At 34.4% G+C, this 22,882-nt stretch overlaps 1 protein-coding gene across 1 annotated transcript; it reads right to left on the bottom strand.

The window, feature by feature from the left end:
* Window positions 1–329: 329 nt before the first annotated feature.
* LOC149780365 (uncharacterized) lies at window positions 330–18,784 on the bottom strand. The gene is made up of 6 exons (XM_089937263.1): window positions 18,480–18,784; window positions 15,505–15,629; window positions 11,231–11,264; window positions 10,220–10,384; window positions 8,607–8,969; window positions 330–6,757 (listed from the first exon to the last, which is right to left on the bottom strand). The coding sequence occupies exons 1-6, from the start codon at window positions 18,664–18,666 to the stop codon at window positions 6,042–6,044; spliced, it is 1,590 nt and encodes a 529-aa protein (XP_089793389.1). The 5' UTR covers window positions 18,667–18,784; the 3' UTR covers window positions 330–6,041.
* Window positions 18,785–22,882: the final 4,098 nt, after the last annotated feature.

The following is a 22,882-nucleotide window of genomic DNA, read 5'->3' as shown; positions in this document are numbered from 1 at the left end:
TTTGACATTTTATAACTTGAATTAGAATAAGGCTAGAATCAGAGAATTTAGATTTTCACTTATCCTTATCTTTAGCCTCTCTTTTAGACATCCAAATTTTCATGTCACTCGCACACCCAAATATGGTATCTGCATCTAGGGTTTTAAGCTTGAGCTCCTTGCTCAAAATGTTTTGCGAAGATGGGACTATGTCTAGAATTTATTCCATGTGACGAAAATGTTTTAAAAAATAATTTTATTTTCATATATATATATATATATATATATATATATATATATATATATATAATTTACAACCGTCTTTATTTACATAAAACACTACAGTGACATTTGAGATATGTATTTATTGTTAACATGTTTAAAAATAATCATATGATCTTGTCATGTAAAGCTACTGTTGTAATTACACAAATGACAATAAAGGGCTCAACTCACACATTGAATTGGAAAATAAATAGTAATAAATCTTAATTTTAGGCAGCTTGGATTTGTTGTCCATTCTTGTATCACAATAATAAAATACAAAAATATATCCATATTTGAAACTGTACTATAAATTTAAATCGAATTTCCAAGAATCTTATTTTTTATGAGCTCTTTGTATTTCCAGTGAATCAGAATAAATAAAATTCCAGCCCCAATGAACTACTGGACACAACAATAGCATAACTGGTTCTGCTCGGATCTGAAAGCACAAATAATTTTTTCATTATCAAGATTATATAGTCCTCTACTTGACCCCAGGTCACAATTAGATCTTCTATAAAAAAAATGACCTTATGTCTAACGGAAAATTTCAATCTGGACGGTTGCAGATGTTTGCAAGATAAAATCTTGGTTATAATTAGAAGGTCTGTTAATACAATTATAGTTGTATTTATAGGGGAATTCTGATAGCCTAGACCCACACCCAAATAAATTTGTTTACTTCTATTAATAATGATTATAATATTAACCACATACACATAGAGAATATTTTGGCTATATATTAGTTGCTTACAGAATTAAGAAAATCAATGAGTCAGGTCAAGTAGAAAATGATTATGTATAAGGTCAACTTTGACATACAATGTTACATTTTAATCATATGTGATAAATAATAAAAACAAAACTTAGTAACAAAGAATGCAAATATATATATATATAACAATCTAGCTGATAATTTTCGATTCATTTATTACTTTTCTATTTGTTCGAAAGTGTGCAGGAAAGCTATAAATGAGAAACCCACTAGAAGCAACTGGCAAAGTTGTGCACATACACTGGACAAGCCCCATGCTCGAACCAACGTACAGAGTGAGATGATTTGTTGTGGGGTTTAATGCCATTTTTCAGCACAAGATAGGCTATACATGGCGGTATTAATGGTGGAGGAAGAACCTGGAAAGAACTACCGACTCACAGGAAGCTACTGGCAAGCTTTCTCACATACCAACATTGGCCGAATATAAGACTTGAACCCCACGCAGACAGAGGTGAGATGGCAGTGATCCGTAACAGAGAATGCTTTAGACCACTCCGCCACTCGGGGCCCCCCAGAGTGAGATGACAGTGATCGATAATGCCAAGCGCTTTAGATTACTCGGCCCGACATCACAAGCAGTATTAGTACTGCTAAATAATATTAATTTTGATGTTCGTCTCATGGATAGACATTCACTAAATATACAATATTAAAGCTATTTATGGTTTATTTAGTCCCCATTATTATGCACCATATTGAATCTTTCGTTTAATCTCTACACACTTAGCGTTAGCAGCATAATTACTTTAATCTCGGTTGAGTAAATAATTCCTGTTGAAACTGCGCATATCCAGTATCAACCAGAGTAGGCCAGCATTTACCTGGATGCACAAAATAAATAATTCAGTTATTTATTCCACTGCAGTATAATAAATTTAGCTCAGAAGTAAAAAGTGTAATATTAACCAGTGACATAACTTTAAATTTTTAAGCAAGTCGAATGAGTCTTGGCTCCAGGGGTAGGCAAATACTTGTAAAGATGAACCAAGGGACGTGTATTTGATAGTCTTTGAGAGAACGTAACCAGGGTTGTATGGCCGGTTCTGCTAAAATGAAAAAAGAAGCGAACATCAATGTTTAGGTTATTATGCTATGGGCATAGTGGACAATTAAAGTTCAAAACACTCAATTTCATGATGAGATTTGCCATATCAATGTAATGAAACTGCTAAACTCATTTTAAAACTATGAGTTAATTTATTTTTCTGGTAGAGGTGTATCCTACAAATGGTCTTGTACAATTTTATTTTATTTATCTAATTAATTAAATTCTGTGTGTTCCCTATGTGGGGGCTGATGCTGTTCTATTTTATATCTCTGCCCATTATTCCATCCATTAATTTCATATTTTATTATTCATTCAATCCTGGCTATAACAATATGATCAATCATCATCTAGACATCAATAACCACCATCAATAAAGGAAATAAGCTACCACATGCCTGCATTACAAAACTTATGCTCTTCTCTTCATAGTCCTCATAATTCTGCAGAATTTGTCAACATTTCTTCAGAATTAAAAAATGTATACAAGTAGCACTTTATAATCTTGGTACAAGTTGAAAGCAAAGTTTCACAGCCTAAGAAGCTTTAGAACCTGGACTGAGATCAAATCTGGTATAATTTATATTTAAATAATGTCCATGTCAGGATTAATTTTTCAATTATATTATACTGTTGTTAAACTGGGAAAAGGCTCTAATTGCAATACATTATATGCTGTGACATGTTGTGCCAGCATCATTGTGCATCTGCAGAAAGTGTCTAATGTACCATGTGCTGTTGTTTGCAAATGATCACAGTGAAATTTTACCAGTAGTAAATATGCAAAAATATCACAAAAAAGAAATTCAGTAACAGAGTGAAAATAAATATCAAAGAAAGGAATTTTTAAGAAAACTATTTATTAATTTTTGATTATCTGACATGAACTATCAGCTACAAAAGTTGAATTTGTCAACAAGCTTAAAAATAAATAAATAACGCATAGAAAATATGAGTTTGATCTTTCATATTCCATCCTCGGGCAAAATAATTCTACATTAAAAAAAATTGTAAACAAAGTAAATATGACACTTATGTTCCTGTTTATACCACAGATAAAAACTTAAATGGGTGGGGTGAATCTGGGCTTAAATCCAGGATCTCCCCAACTCATTGCTTACAAGAATGTTGACTGGTACACATATATAATATTAATGAATATCAATTGCATCATTTTAACCCCCCATAAAGAAAGGAATTTAAAACCAAATATAGATTTCCAACATTGTTCAGATTAAAATAGAAAAATATTTACATTTATTTTAATTATTTTGAATTATTTTAAAAAGAACATCAGATAGCACTTGTATGTTAGTACCTCATTAAAAAAGTAGTTTTTGAAAGCCATGAAAATCTACCAAGCTATAAAAACAATAAGATACTGTCCGCGTCACTGAAGTAATTTGGTTGTAATTCAGTGCTATAATGAAGAATCTTGCAAATATTTAAAAATGAACAACAAACAAAACAAAAAGGAAGTCAAGTAACATAATTAATTGGTATATGTCATTTAAGAATGCTACATTACTCCCTTATATAGATATAACCTAACTTTGCCAGTGCCAAGGTATCTTAGGACATACGATATATATATATCTAAAGTTTCGAGAGTGTCTGCACGATCGAGTACCGTATATGAACGGCAACCGAAACATCATTTTTTGGTGATGTGGAGGTGGCCGTGGTAGTATGGGTGCTGGAACGTGCAGGCAGGCGATAGTTGTCTTATCTCGCATTCAGAGGTCCTAGGTTTGATACCAAGCAGAAACCCAGTATGGAGCAAATTATTGATATGCTTGTTTAGCGGTAAGGTTGGAATAGTTCTAGTACTATTAGTAGTAATTAATGTCCTTACATTCGTCAACCATAGGGATCTTAATATACATCCTCGTAATAAAATATATATATTTATAAGTATATAGTCTTTAGAGTAATTCTCCTTAGGCCAGTGCTTGGAGTAATGCTACATTACTCCCTTATATAGATATAACCTAACTTTGCCAGTGCCAAGGTATCTTAGGACATACGATATATATATATCTAAAGTTTCGAGAGTGTCTGCACGTTCGAGTACCGTATATGAATGGCAACCGAAACATCATTTTTTGGTGATGTGGAGGTGGCCATGGTAGTATGGGTGCTGGAACGTGCAGGCAGGCGATAGTTGTTTTATCTCGCATTCAGAGGTCCTAGGTTCGATACCAAGCAGAAACCCAGTATGGAGCGAATTATTGATATGCTTGTTTAGCGGTAAGGTTGGAATAGTTCTAGTACTATTAGTAGTAATTAATGTCCTTACATTCGTCAACCATAGGGATCTTAATATACATCCTCGTAATAAAATATATATATTTATAAGTATATAGTCTTTAGAGTAATTCTCCTTAGGCCAGTGCTTGGAGTAATGCTACATTACTCCCTTATATAGATATAACCTAACTTTGCCAGTGCCAAGGTATCTTAGGACATACGATATATATATATCTAAAGTTTCAAGAGTGTCTGCACGTTCGAGTACCGTATATGAACGGCAACCGAAACATCATTTTTTGGTGATGTGGAGGTGGCCATGGTAGTATGGGTGCTGGAACGTGCAGGCAGGCGATAGTTGTCTTATCTCACATTCAGAGGTCCTAGGTTCGATACCAAGCAGAAACCCAGTATGGAGCGAATTATTGATATGCTTGTTTAGCGGTAAGGTTGGAATAGTTCTAGTACTATTAGTAGTAATTAATGTCCTTACATTCGTCAACCATAGGGATCTTAATATACATCCTCGTAATAAAATATATATATTTATAAGTAGATAGTCTTTAGAGTAATTCTCCTTAGGCCAGTGCTTGGAGTAATGCTACATTACTCCCTTATATAGATATAACCTATCCAAATTACTTTCAATCATACACAACCTCAGCAACTTTAAGCACTGAAGCCAGACATTGTGAGTATCGCTTCATGATGATTGAATTCTTTAGTAACTCTGCCATAAATTCTCTTTGGAATTACTTTCTACTGATACACAGCATAATCCACCTCGACAAAACAAGCCAGCTGACCATGCAGAAAGGATCAAAGACTGAAATTACATTGTCTTGCCCTGCTTAAGTCAGTTCACAATCCCATGATCACTGGCAGTATTACCATAAATACACTACAATGTAGACAAAAATATAGAAAAAAAACTGCTCAGTAATAATATTGCATATGTGGGAGATTTCAGTGAATGACTGGAAGGATGGGAGACACCCTTAAACTCTTGAAAAACCTTCCCATGAGGGAAGTTCACATGAATGACCTAGCAATATTCACTTTATCAATATGTGCAAGGGGTTAAGGGATTTTCATTAGAAAACATTCATTAATTAGACAAAATACACAATCTGATGTTCAAGTTGTAAAAAATCACTGTCATAATATAAATTGCAACATTTTGGAACTTCATTTTAGTGATGCAGTAATGCAGCATTACTTGGCATTGACACAGAATGAAAACATCCATGCAAATCAATGAATTTTGCCTTAGAAGCTTACACATGTATAATATAAAACAAGATCAAAATCTGTGAGGCTTTGCTATCCACAACAATACAGTGATTACATTTCACATTACTCATAAAACATCAACATCCTCATTACTGTTTCACACTCTTTTCTAGTTAATATTTCCTGAACAGCTTGAGATATCTTCACAAGTTTGTGTCTCATTTATGACTTGGTTTTTCACATTAAGCTTTTAGAATTACTCTCCATTTTTAACAACTGAATGTACACTTCATATTTCCTTGGCATACTTTTGTATTATGAAATTTTCGTGCCACATGTAAGAACGGGCTTTGTCATGACATTGAATGTAAAGCAAGGGCTATTCCATATTGAATAAACACATGACTCTTGCTCATGGCAAACCTATTTTGTGATCCCTTGAATGTCCTTTGTATAAAGGATCCCTAATATTCAAGTTATCAGTTTATTTTACATTGACTTCATCTCCACATCATCATTCTGTGACACTGGCAAATTGAAACAAAATATTTCTTGCCACAGAGCTGGATTTGTAGTTTTTATGTCTTCACAGAGAGACCTCATGCAGACTCCCTGTTCTACAAGATGGTGATGAGGAATTCCATGCTTCTTTTCCGAGGGACAATCGTTATGATAAAACCAGTCTGGATAACCACACAGCAGCATTGTGACAATGTAGGCACGACGTTCTTTGTTGCAAATCCAGACTCCGGGTGATCCAGATGCTCCTTTCTCAAATGTACAATGAAGCAGCAACCTGTGAGGGTTGTCAATCCCTTTAAAGCCATCCATACCTATATGTCTTTCACTCCACTGCTTTGCACTTGTTTTTTCTTCATTAGTCAGCTGCACACAGCGAAACTTGTCTGTCTTCTTAATCTCAGCTTTTGAATGGCCAATCAAGTAGAGCTGACCTTTTGGGTCAGATAGTTCAGCAAAATAAGTCAAGGGTGGTGGATACTCCATGTTGGATTTAAGCTGCAGGATAACTGTGTCCATATCATCATTCTCATAGACTATCTTGGGCTCAAAGTAAAACTTGAGACTGTCATCTGTAGGAATACTTTGTTTGTCATCAACAGATACTTCATATGAGAAATCAATGAATACATGATTTAGGTGATTAATGCGAGGTGGTGGACTTGACTCACAAAGCCGACTCGGGACTAGAAAAGAAATACATTGTAGTTTAAGTTATTGCCTTGGTGCATGTTGTTCATGAAGCATTTTGCTACAGGTACTGCTAATAGGTCATTTTCATCAACACTGTCCTCCATTGTTTCAAAACTTTTATTCTGTGGACAATAAACTTCAAAGAATTGCATTAATGAGACAAGAGATATATATTTCTTATCCAGCTGCAAGAGTTATCTCAGGTTTTCTCTATGTAAGTTAACCTAGTCCACCATATCTACTAGAAGGTTACAATTTGTGTGCAGGAAAGATGAGTTGAGGGTGAAATGGCTCTATCCCTCATAAATTCAAAGACTGGACTATTTTTCTCTGATGTATAATCATAAAAAAGTGGTGAAGAAAAGATAGCTGATTATCAGTTTTAGTGTAGGTTTGCACCATTGGATATACCATCAAAAGTATAATTTACAAATTAATAAATGTTTTTGTCATAAATGATTTTCATATATATATATATATGCTAGAAATATATACATTCATAACATTATATACATTATAAGCATAATTATAGCATCTAAAGTGACAGTGTGCACTAATATGGAACATGTGTATCTCACCTGGGCACACAATGTCACATATATAAAATTAGAGAGAAAAATCTATCTTTTCCAAGGAGTTGATAAGTTCATACTTTATCATTATGATGGCCTTTGTTTGACATCATGAAAGCTCATTTTTGCACTCAGATAAATTGTAACTCTGCAGTATTTTTGCAGAAAAAATATATGGTGGGACAGTGAAATGATCTTCCTCATGAATGCAGGATTTGTACCAGTGATTTGGTAATAGAAGCCTTGCTATGGTACAAATCTTATGCACATCATGAATATTCTGCAGGTCTCAACATATGATTAACACAGGCTCAACAGTAAAGAGTACCAACCTGTTAAGAGTCTATGTTCCTAAAATAAGCAACAGAAAAGAGTGAAGAAGATAAGCTTTGTAAAATTTAACAAATAATTTATTTCCCATGAATACAAAGTGAAAAAAAAATTTGAACAAAAAAAATTATTGTATTGTAAATTAAATCCAAAAATAATCCAGGAATTAAAGACACAAATCCTAGTAATAAAAAGTCTCGAATATAACTCAGTTCAAGTCCCAAAGAGATCAAAACTTGAAAGTGATGACATGTATGTTATGGTCTACGAAGTACTGGTGTGTCAACAGTCTCTTTTTGAATCACATAAATATTATTCAGTGTTTGAATTCAGTATAAATTCCAATGAATGTCTTTATCCAAGAATTTGGTCAGAGCACTTTTGTATTTCCAGAGAAAATAATCACTTGAATTCAATAATTTGAAGAAAATAAAATTCAGCCCAAACTGGTCACAACATAATACAACTTAAAGTGCTAGATGTTAAAGCATAACTGGTAAAATCCTCAGTCACAAGATAATATAGCTCTCTGCATGACCTCAGGTCACATTAGCATTTTCTAAAAACACCCATTACCTAATGGAAAATAACCTTCTAGAATGATCTAATGAACCATGTTTATTTACAATGCAATAGTCTATAAAATTCACTTAGGAATCTCCAAAACCCTGACCCAAATCAACATGTTTACCACTTCTTGTTTACCTGAAAAGTAATTATGTTGATAAGCTTATACACATTTAGATATAATGAAGCTATTATTAGTTGTTTACATAAACACAATACAATTTTTAAAAAAAGGGTCAACCAGGTCAAGCAGAAATAAACTCAACTTTGACAAGGTCAAGTCCAGCAAACAGTGTTACATTACAGTAACATGTAATGAAATAAAAAATGTTAAAACTATCAGAAACAATTAAATTAAATACCCATAACAAACCTGCATTGAGAATATTGTCTTTAACATGTTTTGCAGTCATGATGTAACTGTATCCAACTCTAAACCCTGTACCACATATATGATATGGAGACTTAATAATTCCAATGGACTTGGCAAGATCCACAAGCAGCCGTTGGTTGAACACAGACTCTGTCTCATCAAACTGGGCCCTCATGTTTCCTGCAGAGGGTCCAGCAGGACGACCAAGGTAACGTACTGGAATGGCGTGATCATCAACTGTAGAAGTTTCATTCGGACTCTTCTGCAGCTCCTCAACCTTAACTCCAGATGTGTCTTCTGGACATGGACTTGATGTTGGCATTGTTGCAGATTCCTTGCAAGTGGATGTAGCATCTTCTGGTCCTGAAATGGAAAATAGTCCAAACTATACAGCTCCTCATATAACATCCATGTAATTATGTCTCCTTGCCATTTTTGTTTAATTCAATTCCATCATTGCTAGCTGAATTAATGATTTTATTTGTTGGCTCATGAGAAATATTCATAATAAATTTCAAATCCAGTTTTGTTTACTACATATATGTATATGCATTTAACTGTTAATTCCTTGAAACTCTGTGTGTGTATGTTTTGCACGTATGTGTGTGTGTGTGTGTGTGTATGTGTGAGTTTTCAAATCTGTAATATGACCTTATGGCAGAGATTGAGGCTGGGTTGTCGATATATGCTTTCATTAGAGTGATATTGATGTAATTATTTGTGCTATGCAACTGTACTTATAGTTATCAGGTATGGATTTCAATACTTTAGAGTTACAGCCATGTCCCTAATGGAAAAGTCAAAAGTGCAAAAGTGTTGCACACTCTACACTCATGATAGTATCATCAAGTTTATAGCTCTAATGATGGAGGAATGTTTAAATACATTACTTATGGAAATGAAAATTAATTACCAAATCCTAAGATTTCTTCAAAGACTTGCACATATATAATTATGCTCATACAAATTATACATGTATATGTTTAATCTATGCTTTGCATGCCACAGAGAAACAAGGGACCCAAAGGGGCCTGGGATCACACCCAAAGGGGCATGGGATCACATACCTGGCAATTGTGTCTGATGCTGCCATACAAAAGCTGTTGGTCAATATATTTGGGACTCATTTAAGAATGCTTTCTGTAAAATTTCCAATGCTGTTGATTTTATATGTTATAAAAACAATGATTTTATGGTTTTCATACTTTTTGTATCTTCATTCATATTTGATGGCACACCAACATCATTTGCAGTATGAAGAAAAAAAATACATTAAGCTGGATGCCTTCCATGAAAACTGGTCAAATCCTGTTTTATACAAATAAAGTTGTTTAAATATCTTTCCATCTTAAGTATTGTGGACATATTTGATGCTGATTCACCATGATTTGTATAAATGTTGAGTCATAGTAAATAGTGAAAAGATGACAAAAAAGGCATTTCAAGGTTTGTATTGTTTTTGTAATGGTGGCCATATCTGATGGCAATATAGCAGATGTTCCAAACATTTCAAAGCCCTTCATGCCATAATGTTTTCTGTCAAATTTGTCAAACTTCTTTTGAGCAGTTTTTGACAATAATACATTTACTGGTTACTTTTTAGCAGTGTATACCTCTGTCCTTGCTCCTGTTTGATATTTTCGTCTTCCCCTTTGTATCCTTGGAAATGTTGTAGATCTTAATTGAAGGGTTTTTTCCAAACTGAAAATTTTCTCCTGTGTAGCTGACATTAAATGTATGTCCTTTTCCCCCTCTGGACTTAATTATAGTATTTCCATCTAAAAAAGACAGAAACAAATTTCATTAATATTTTATCCTTTGTAATAGTTATTCTATACTACAACAATGAGTTTTGTTATAGTCAGCAATATTTCTTTAAAATAAACCAAAACTGCAATGACTCGACATCAATACCAAAACGTTTTATTTCACATTTCAACACACATCCCCACACCTTCATTCCCTGACAGTTGCCCCCCAACCCTTCATCCCCTGACAGCTGCCCTTCGGTCATGATACAAAATTCACCACATATATTATGCATCTTTCATATATATATGCTTATATGAAGTTACGTCCACAAATAATAAAATATGGTATTGAATTTTTTTAACTACATTTTATCAATGATCCCATTCCTGTGCTCTGGCAAGGGAGATAATAATGCCCACAAAGATCACTTTCTCAGATTGTCAGAAAAATGGAAGCAGAAATGCAAATTTGTTATTTTGAGTTTGATTCTTCTTTTTAATGTAGCTTTAAAAAATTTAGTCCTATTTCTCCAATGTCTACAGTGTGGCAGTTTATAGTGTCTGTCTAGCACTGGTGAATCAAGTCTCAGATGTGTAGCATCATGTCCCACCCAGTCACATTATCCTGACAACATCCTAACTCACATCCTGTCATAAACTTGTGTTTTGTTTATATGAAAATATGTAGACAAATTACATGTACATTGGTATGATGAGTTTGACCATAATGTAAGCTGATATTTTTAAAACATTTTTTACCAGCAGTGTTGTTCATTCCTAAATATTTAAACATGATTCTCTCCATTTATGTTTGTTTTTGAGGGTATAGCCTACATTTATAAAACCATTCTTTAAGACGTTTTATCACCCTACCTTGGCCATGGCTTCCAGATGTTGGGATACCCATCTGCAAAGAAGAAGAAAAAATAAATTCAGTCACAAATTGCAAATTTGTCAAACCTTTTATCTTCACCACAACAGCATAAATTTATATATATAAAGTACATCATGATTACAAACATGGTAAATAATTTCAGTTACAATATGGAGAGAATGGCCTGATTATAAAATCATATTTTACCTGCCAGTCACTCTTACCTTACACAAAATTTGCGTTATTATGTTTCTTGACTCCTGCCCCACTTCACCATAGCCTGAAAAATTATTTTTGCTCTGATTTGAGGGCAAAAGGAAATTATTCTGGTTGGAAACAAATTGCTGGCCACATACCCTCATATTAAACTAAATGGTCATCCACAATGTGACATATATGGTGATCTCCTCTATAATATGCCCTACTGATCAAAATGTCTTGTATTCCTATGGCAACATGGTAAAATGAAAAGTAACTGCCTTAAAATTATGACAAAAGTTTGAACCAAGGAAAATATAGGACAAATATCAGGTGATAATATACTCTCAACTTTTAGCTAACTATAAAATAAAGAATGGTTTAAGTTTTGATTCCCAGTATTCTGTTCACTGAACATTTTTAAGTATTTACTTTCAATTAGCATGTAGCTGAGATGCTATTAACTAAGGGAAATCGATTAGCTGAGATGCTATTAACTAAGGGAAATCGATTAGCTGAGATGCTAGTAACTAAGGGAAATCGATTAGCTGACATGCTAGTAACTAAGGGAAATCGATTAGCTGAGATGCTAGTAACTAAGGGAAATCGATTAGCTGAGATGCTAGTAACTAAAGGAAATTGATTAGCTGAGATGCTAGTAACTAAGGGAAATCGATTAGCTGAGATGCTAGTAACTAAGGGGAATCGATCAGCTGAGATGCTAGTAACTAAGGGAAATTGATAGTAACTAAGGGGAATTCTTCAGTTAGTCAAAAGGTCTCACAATGGTAATCACTCAACTTTGTGTCACCAAAGTAACTGCGACTGTTATTGTTCATGTTGTAAAACTTTACTGGAATTAGACAGCTTTCTTTCAAGGTAGACTTACCTTTCACTACAGCTTACTTTCAAGGTAGACTTACTTTTCACTACAGCTTACTTTCAAGGAAGACTTGCTTTTCACTACAGCTTACTTTCAAGGTAGACTTACTTTTCACTACAGCTTACTTTCAAGGTAGACTTACTTTTCACTACAGCTTACTTTCAAGGTAGACTTACTTTTCACTACAGCTTACTTTCAAAGTAGACTTACTTTTCACTACAGCTTACTTTCAAAGTAGACTTACTTTTCACTACAGCTTACTTTCAAGGAAGACTTACTTTTCACTACAGCTTACTCTCAAAGTAGACTTACTTTTCACTACAGCTTAATTTCAAATCAGTAAGGTATTCATAATGATGTATCAGCTTTTGTTTTTTGTTCATAATGATTATTTTTGGGGCCAAAGAATTTTAAGATGACGTCCTCTCATTGTGTTTGGAAGTAGTTAGACAAAATTTAAATGTATACTTGAGTCAACACTGTGCAACTGTAAAAATTATATTTTTGAAATAGCAGAAGTTTTTGACAGCTGAGACGGAATAGTAAAACAGTAATTTAGCAGGCAGCCATAGAAAATAAGAAGGCTGGAGTTGAAGTGGTAACAAACATAAAAAAGAATTCATATCTTGCATGATCATACAAATTTTTAGTGCAAAAGGAAAGAAAGTATATATATATATATATACAGTATAGCTTACACTAATCATTTCATACGAAAGGAAAGTATAGCTCACAGTAATTTTCAAGTATGAAAAGAATGCCTTTGAGTCTAAAGAGTAACTCTCCCTCTCACAATTCAATCTTAAAAGTCTGCAACTGGCCCCTACGATGTCAAACCCCAGAGACAATTCGGATGTTGAGGAGTCAATAGCGCTGCTTGATACTATTGTGTTAGCAAAATACAGTAATTTTTCTCATAGGGTAGTAAAACAACACAGATCTGCCAATGATGTAGACTGAGTCAGTCAGTACAATACATCACCAATTTTCATAGGGTTGTAAAACAACACAGATCTGCCAATGATGTAGACTGAATCAGTCAGTACAATACATCACCAATTTTAATAGGGATGTGAAACAACACAGATCTGCCAACGATGTAGACTGAGTCAGTCAGTACAATGCATCACCAATTTTCATAGGGATGTAAAACAACACAAATCTGCCAATGATATAGACTGACGTCTGAATGTGTAATACAGTACCTATTTCAAAGGATCGTAAAACACACAGATCTGCTAATTATACAGACTGACATCTGTCAGTATAATACAGTACCCATTTTCATAGGGTTTTAAAACACACAGATCTGCCAATGATATAGACTGCATCTGTGTATGACTGTACACATTTCATAGGGTTGTAAATCACCCAGATCTGCCAATGATTTGACAGTGTCATACATTGCCCATTTTCATAGGGTTGAAAAACATGGATCTGCCAGTGATATAGACTCACATCTGTCAGTTTGATACAGTGTCTATTTTCATAGGATTATAAAACACACAGATCTGCCAGTGGTGTAGACTGACATCTGGCAGTGTCATATGTTTCATAAGGCTGTAAAACACAGATCTGTAAATGGTAGACTGACATCTGTCCGTATAATATGGTACCTATTTTAATAGGATTGTAAAACTTACAGATCTGCCAATGATGTAGACTGCATCTGTCATTGCATGATGTGATGCTGCTGGTCTATGAAGTTCACTTAACCCATCAAAATTAAAAAACTGGACTGATCCTGATCTGCAATTCTATCATGCACCAACATGCATGTTGTTTATAGCACTATGGGCTGCTTATACTACAACATAAAGTATTCAAAAATGCAGCTTTCTCCAAATTGTATCCAGAGGGACACAACAGATGACAGTCACACAGTAGTGTAGCAAAACATATATATGTCACTTGGTGCTTTATTCAGTGCACTCCATTGCATGTGCACCAGTTTTCCAGTTTGTTTAGGGCATTCTGTAAAGAAATTTCAAGTTCATGCTTTGTGTTTTGGATGTCTGACAATGTTGTGTCATCTGCATAGAGATCTGTAGATGATATTGAGTCTCTTAGTAAAAGTGGTAGGTCATTAATAAATAAAATAAATAATAATGGACCTATAATTGAACCTAATGTGGCACTTTGTATCATTTGTAAATCATTATAACATATACTTTGTAACATTTGTATATCATTATAACATACTTTGAAACATTTGTATATCATTATAACATATACTTTGTAACATTTGTATATCATTATAACATATACTTTGTAACATTTGTATATCATTATAACATACTTTGTAACATTTGTATATCATTATAACACATACTTTGTAACATTTATATATCATTATAACATATATACTTTGTAACATTTGTATATCATTATAACATGCTTTGTAACATTTGTATATCATTATAACATACTTTGTAACATTTGTATATCATTATAACATACTTTGTAACATTTGATTGTCATTAAAACATATACTTTGTAACATTTGTATATCATTATAACATATACTTTGTAACATTTGTATATCATTATAACATATACTTTGTAATTTTTATGCTGTTGATGCAAAATATGTGGCATCAAAGACATGACTAAGTCTCTTGGTTAGATTAAATCTTTCAGTAGTGAGCTGAGTTGTGTTTTTATCTTCTAAAAATCATGACCCTCTTATTCATGTGAAGAATATGTATTCACATCTGTATCTCGCCATATTTAGGTGACAAAAGAAACAAATAGCCATAATGATAAACTAACCAATTACATGTATTATTGGAATACAAATTTTGGTACAAAAGTAATTCCCCTTCCTGGGAAAACTAACCTCTCATGAAAACAATATAGGCTGTACTCCTTAGCTTAGACTGGATATTTCATATTGTTTTGTCTGCTTTATTTTTCCTGTGAGTGAAATTTTAGTAGCTGACAGGAAGTTTGTGGTGAAAATTTAATGAAAATGGGATGATGGATGTTGAAGTTTAAATTAAGATTTGAAATTGTATATGTTATATAGCCATATTGGTAACCATCAATAATAATGTATTCACCTGCCACTTAAATAAATTAGCGGCCCATTTCAAATTTTGCTATGTGAAAGCTTATTAACAGTTGCTATGAGAAGGTGAGATGTTAATTAAATAGTTGGTGCCTTACAATGTAAGAATTGCCAGTACTTACTCCATTAGAACTCTCATCAGAACTATGTGAGCTTGATCTTGATGAGGTGTCATCTTTCAACGCCTTCGTTTTTTTATGATCATTCTTTCCAGGCACATGATATCTGTGATGACTCTCACTGGATCCTTAAATTGAATTAATAATATGTTACTATTTGACTTCCAAAATAAAGAATAAGGATTGTGGAAGCCAAAGTAATTATATTGATAGATTTATTATTGAACTACTGTTTGCAGTAATCACTGCTTCAGTATAACACATACATGGTGTTTAATTGAAGTATCTAGTATATGATGATCTCATCTGGAACATGGCACACTTCACCTGGAACATGGCACAATCATATCTCTCCCCTGACAAAAATTAAAGACAGATACATGTACTATGTTTCATTGGGAAATAGCTTGTAAGAAAAAGAAAATAAATTGCACATACACACAGATATATATATATATATATATACATATATAGAGAGAGAGAGAGAGAGAGAGACAGAGAGAGAGAGATAATACACAGAGACCTGGTTGCCATGCAGGTGTGTTTGCTATGCTGAAATGTACTTACATTAACCCATTGCTAGGTCCCACCTTTCTGGGGGGATAAACACTTAGTTGAGAAGGTATGGGGTTGGTACATGCAGGCAAGATGATGAGTAGCATCACCTTTTGAGACCCAGGTTAGATTCTCAGTAGGGGAAGAATAAAAAATTATCAACCTGTATGAGAATGTTCTTCACATATAATTTCACGACATATTATGCTACATCCAATAGTCATAAAATAGAACTGGCATCCAATAGTCATAAAATAGAACTGGCATCCAATAGTCATAAAATAGAACTGGCATCCAATAGTCATAAAATAGAACTGGAAAAATTGCAAAATTATTAAGGAAGCAAAACCCTTCCAATTAAACAAAAATATGTAATCCTTTATGATAAAAAGTTAAGTTCTTTCAAAGAATGTTTATATATATATATATATATATATATATATATATATATATATATATATATATATATATATATATATATATATTTACTAGCTGATCGTCCAACCATGTAGATGAATCTCCTTCACAGTTGTACCATGAAATTGGTTGTGAAAGCTTAATCTTTTGCCATTACATGCTTAAACTGTTTCAGTTATTTAGAATTTAGCTCCCGCATATCTTCAAGACTTTTGATTTGACTTATTTATAGAACATGAAACCTACTTAATTTGATCTTCAAATGATCTTCAAACCCCAATGTGTAGAATGACCTTGTTCTACAATTTATTTCTATTTTTTTAGGATTCAAATATGGAACTTGTTACCCATTTAAGTGAGAAACAACTATCCATACATAATTTTAAAGCCTATTTGAACTGTGATGAAGAAAGCTCTCCATAGTAACAATTACTAGTACTACACTCATAACAGAGTATATCAGATCATGCTAGGAACAAACTGTAGAAACTTAAATTACAATTTATATACAAATCATGTATTTAAAAAGAAGTGATTATCCTGCAGTGAGATTGAGAATACTAAACACTTTCTTCTAGACTGCTCCAAAAATTCAAATCTTAGAGATCAAATCTTATATGCACCCTCTTTCACTCTTATGATTAAAATATTATTTGGCAACCCTATGTTAAATGTAAAAAACAACACAAATATTGTCAGCTGTGCACAATTATATTAGGATGATACAAACTTTAATTAACTGACTGAACTCACAACCAATTGAATCAATATTAATTAGTTATCATTCATTGTTATGCTTTGTATGTAAGTGTATACATATTTTCTGTAAATCCATTGGTACTGGCATCCAGATCTTTGATGTTATATTTTCATTCTTGTTACTGTTGGGAAACAGACTCAGACTGCTAATAATCTTATGTTTTCTACTGAATCCCCCAGATCATATGTTTGTAATTGCATTAATGACACATTTTCTCAAATAAATATCGTTTAAACTTAACTAAACTAATACATGAATTTGTTTTAATTCCACAAGCCACAAGAAACACTAATATATGTGAATCATTTTTATCTTGTAACTTGTAAAATGTACCCTCACTATAACTATTCATGTGTACTGTTATAAGTTAATACGTCCCCGAATACTGAGGTAATTACATTTAAATTTCAACCAGTACAGTGGGATCCATTGCTATACAGGTGTTATATCTGGACTTTACAGTAAGAGATTACAGCTGCACTAAAAGATATGTACAGGACAAGAAGTCTCAACTATCAGGAAATTTGTGGAATTTCAATTTACTGTACTACTACCACTACCAAAGTCACATGTGAATTAATTATCTGATCCTGATAATGCATTATACTATTTACAACAAAATGCAATAAAAAGGAAAAATATATATCTAATCCAAATTTGTATTACACACAATAACGCATGTAAAACAGGCACATGTTAACCCGCTCCAGTGGCCTAGTGGCTAGAGTGTCTGTCTCAGATGTGGGAGGTCATGGGTTCGAACCCCCGCCAAGTCATACCAAAGACGTACAAAAATGGTACTAGCAGCTGCCTTGCTTGGCCCTCAGCATTAAGAGGTTAGTGTTAGGATTGGTTGGCCTGGTATCAGGATAATGTGACTGGGTGGGGCATGATGCTAAATGTCTGACATGATGCCCCTGCAGTGCTAACATCACTAACAACTTCCACACACTGCAGACATCATAGTGATATGACTGAATTTTTTTTAAAGCTGCATTAAGGCTGCGTTAAAAATCCAAATCACACACACATACACACACACACGAGTCTTGGTCGTGAAGCAGCAAGAGTAGGTTAATGCGAAGCATTGGTACATTTATATACATGGCTATACCAGGAAGTTGTTTAATCTACATGGCTAGACCAGGAAGTTGTTTACCGACTACCATTAATGACATAAGTGAAAGGAGGGTAATAACTTGTTGATCTACTACATGTTACGAAATTTTCACTCATTTTTTCTAACCTTCGCCTTCTTTTCTTTCTGAATGTGTTAAGTCTCTTGGACCGGCCCCATTAATTACAATGCAGGCGTTAGTGTCTGTGTCGATTGCCTGTTGGGGCTGTTTGGCTGGCTCTTCGTATTTGTTTGGCTCTTTCCCAACTTTCTTTTTCTTATACTTCTTTTTCGACCGACCAAAGCATCCAAACATCTTCCTGATATCTGTTTCACCAGTGATATTTCTCTCTGGCCCGTTCTCTTCACATTAAAATCGCTTTTAAAAATGACATAATACGTGATTATGTAAGTGCTTAAAAACTACGTTACTATTTTTGGCAACGTGGAAATTACCCGCTTTGTATCTAAATATACCCTATGTAGTCTGGACAACCACAACAAATCAAGTTGAGGCTACGACATCGTAGCTAACTAAACACCCCAAGATACCCAAGGACAACCTCAACACACCCCAAGACTCTCAAAGAACACGTTAAAACTAAATACCCACTTCAAATTTAAACAATAAAAACAAACAATCAAACAAAAAGTGTGAACATTCAGCGATTCTTTAACAGGAAAAGTAGTGAGGGCTAGAGTTGCCAAGGGAAATAACACCCGTTTTGACGAAGAGTGTTAGGGTACAGTAACGTGAATATTTATTAACATTTATAAATAAGTAGCAATACCACACGGGACATTTTGACCCAAAGACATTTCCAAAACATTTCGACCCAAAGACATTTCAACTCCATCCATGGGACAATTCGCCCCCAATTCATGCATATTTAAAACAGTAGCTAGCACATTGCAAATGGTAATTTCCACTAATCACACTATTATTCATTGATGTCTGCAATTTAAGAAAATATCAACACATAGCTAAATCACCAAAAAAGATGTCAACAGTTAATTATAGTTAAAAGTCACTTTTATTCATTTAATGAATGCACGCTAATTTGAAGTAAAATAAATCAAATTTCCCGCACACTGTAAATTTGTGTACAAAATCCGATTTTTTAAAAACAATAATTACCACACTTCTAATTGTTATTCCCACCAATTAATTGATTTCTTCAGTTTAAGAATCAAAACAAAGCGCTAAATAGGCAAAGAATGATGTCAACAGTTAATTATAATTAAAGTTATTTTTATTAAGTTAATGCACGCTAATTTCAATGAAAAGAAACATGTATGAACATTAAACGTACCACACGTTGTAAATTTGTATAAAAGAGCCGAAAATTTTCATTACTTGCACCTTTTAATCCTAAGCTTTAAAAAGGTGTTTGATATACTTGTGTGTAAATTTTAGATTAATTTATAGCAAATACAGATTATATTGTGACATTTCGATCTGAAATATTTTGGCATAATACGAGCTGACAATGACGTTTTATCCTTGTGTAAAACGCTGTATGTTAGGCCTCGCCAACTTGCTTTGTCTTGCAACAGATGCGCCAAATGTTACATGTTAGTGTAATGATTCATTATCTTATTTTATTCTGTTTAAATATGTATTTATTTATTTCTGAATTTCTGAGTTGAACTTGCTGAGAACCGCTTCGGTAGCCTTGTAGTTAGAGCGTCCGCCTCAGATGCGGGAGGTCTTGGGTTCGATCCCCTGCCGTGTCATACCAAAGACTTACAAAACTGGTACTAAGAGCTGCCTCGCTTGGCGGTCAGCATCAAGAGGTTAGTGTTAGAAATGGTTGGCCTGGTATCAGGATCATGTGACTGGGTGGGACATCATGCTATATGTCTGAGGCAAGGTGCCCCAGTGCTAGACATCACTATAAACTTTCACATTGCAGACATCGTAGCGATATGACTGAAAAATTGTTAAAGCTACACACACACACACACACACACACACACACTGAACTTGCTGAGTGGCATAGAAGTAGTGAAGGGGGGCACTTTACGGTCAATGGGAATTAGCATTAAAAACACCCCTGGGCAAGATTACCGTCAAGGGAAATTTAACATGGAGAAAAATCGTGGGTAAGATTACCGTCAAGGGAAATTAACATGGAGAAAGAAAAAATCGTGGGGCAGTTTAGCGTCAAAGGAAATTAAACAGGGTGGGCCTTTATAGCGTCAAGGGCCTTCACTAAAGTGGGCCTTTATACCGTCAAGGGAAATTGAACATAGGATTTTTTTTAAAAAAAATTAAAAAAAGGGGTAGGCAATGGAAAGGCTATCTCTTTTCGAGAAATATGGTTGGCCCTGAAAAGGGCCTTTGGGTTTTCTTCTTCTTCTTCTAATTTCTTCTTTTCCTCCACCAAGTTCTTATTTTATCTCCTACACTCTTCTTCTCTTTCTTTTTTTCTTCTCCTCCTCTTCTTCTTTCTTCTCTTCCTCCTCTTCTTTCTTCCTCTTTTCATTTTCTTCTTCTTTTTCAATTTTTTTGTTCCATGTTCTTATTCTTATCTTTTCCTCTTCATCCTCCTTCTCCTCCTTTATTTCCTTCATTACACCACTTATCATATCCTTTGCTTTTCTTAAATTGTTAATTTCCATTTTTACTCTATGCGGACTATAAGAATAATGGTCTTCATTGAGTCGTACGAGCATTTGTTCTATCATTCCCAAATTGTCAAGGACGTCTTGCAATGATTGGAATTTATCGAGGTGGTTCGAAGCCATCTTCTTTGTAGAATGGTTCCAACGACGAACGTGGTGGGTTCTTATACTGAAAGCACGGACGTGAAGGAAAACATCCCCCTAAAACATAAAATGGATCTTACCTAGATCATGACCCAACAACGCGCGGACGTGAAGGAAAACATCCCCCTACTTTTTCATTTCATATAATATAACCCTAACTATACTCTCCACATACGCTAATAAACAATAAAGAAACCCATAATTTACTATTCACACAAATATACCTTAGCTCTTACAAACACAAACACCCAAACACACAAATACATACCCTCACATTTTTTTCAAAAAGAGTTAGTGTTTATAATCACACTACTCTACCTACACACATTGGCAAATGGATTGTTATTTCTTTTCTAGAGTATTGGGTAGCCCTGAAAAGGACTGTTTTTGGAACTTCAGAGGCACCTGGCTAATGGTGGCACCTTCCGGGTCTGGCACCACAGACACAACGCCTACTCCAGTCATTGGTCCAATTGACTGAAGTTGTTGGAAGAGCTGACGGGGGGTGAGTGGCTTCACTATCCCACTCCTCCGTTTGCGGAATAGTGAACACTTCTTCTTCTTCCCTTTGTCTTCTTTCTCTTCTATTCCTCATTCGAGGATGAACAATTGGTCTCCTTACCTCTTGTTGTGGTTGTAACTGTGGTGCAGTCATTGCCTGTGGAGGTTCCATCACCCAGGGCTTCACCTCACATTTCTCTATCATGAACACGTGAGACCTTATCCCTCTCTTTTTTTCTTCCTCTTCTTTCAGTTTTCTTTCTTCTTCCTCTTGTTCTATCCTGGCTTCTTCCACAAGGGCCTCTGCAGCCAGCTCATTCAGGAGGCATCTGGCATACTCCAGATGCATCTGAAGTTCCATCAATTTACTCAGTCTGCTGCTCATTTTTCTAGTGTTGAACAATCAACAAGGGTAGCTAGACTGCCGAGCGAGTTTCAATTTATACTGAAAGCGCGGACGTGATGGAAAACATCCCCCTAATAACATAAAATTGATCTTACCTAGATCATAAACAAAAAAACAACGCGCGGACCTAAAAGAAACACTCGCTCACTTTTTTATGCTACCCATCACTATTTTAAATTTTTTTTATAAATCACTTCAATGACTATCCACATACGCAAAGCAATCCAATCTAACTCCAAATATACACCTCAAACACCAAAAAAAGACATCATTTTAATCTACTATCCATACCAACTTACTTAAGACTTACTAACACAAGCACACAAACACATACCCTCACAATTTTTTAAAAAAGAGTTAGTGTTTATTTTCACACTACTCTACCTACACACATTGGCAAATTAATCGTTATTTCTTTTCTAGAGTATTGGGGTAGCCCTGAAAAGGGCTGTTTTTTTGTTTGCTATGGCATTCTTTTTTAGTTTCTAAGAATGCGATGTCCTCTGAGGATAGACTTTCTGGCGATAGGTCTGCTTCTTCGGAAAGAGAAGAAGAACTCTTTGGTGTCGATACGGCAATCGACAAAGCCTCTGTCAGCTTCAGGTTGCTGCTGCTATTGTTGCTGCTGTTGCTGCTGTTGCTGCTGTTTCTGAAGTCTGTACTTCTCTGTCCATTCTTCTTTTTCCATGTTCATTTCTTCTCTGAAGAGCTCTTCTATCAGGTCTTCAGTGATTTTTAACATTCTCACATTCTCTATTTCTTCTGGCTTCGGTATCAGACTGTGTCTGACCCTATGCAAATTCACGTAGGCTTCGTTGAGCTTAGCTAGTTTGGAGCACATCTTCATAGGAGG

The sequence above is a fragment of the Sinohyriopsis cumingii genome, chromosome 16 (assembly GCF_028554795.1).
Source record: "Sinohyriopsis cumingii isolate HCF-2022 chromosome 16, ASM2855479v2, whole genome shotgun sequence".
Taxonomy (NCBI): Eukaryota; Metazoa; Mollusca; class Bivalvia; order Unionida; family Unionidae; genus Sinohyriopsis; species Sinohyriopsis cumingii.
Note: the sequence above shows the minus strand (reverse complement) of the source record. Positions and strands in the feature narration are given on the sequence as shown.

Coding starts and splice junctions, on each gene's coding strand:
- LOC149780365 (XM_089937263.1), bottom strand. CDS start 18,666: ATGTTTGGATGCTTTGGTCGGTCGAAAAAGAAGTATAAGAAAAAGAAA. Junction 11,265..15,504: donor CTGATGAGAGTTCTAATGGA/GTAAGTACTGGC, acceptor TCTTCTTTGCAG/ATGGGTATCCCAACATCTGG. Junction 6,758..8,606: donor AGACAATATTCTCAATGCAG/GTTTGTTATGGG, acceptor TTTCTTTTCTAG/TCCCGAGTCGGCTTTGTGAG.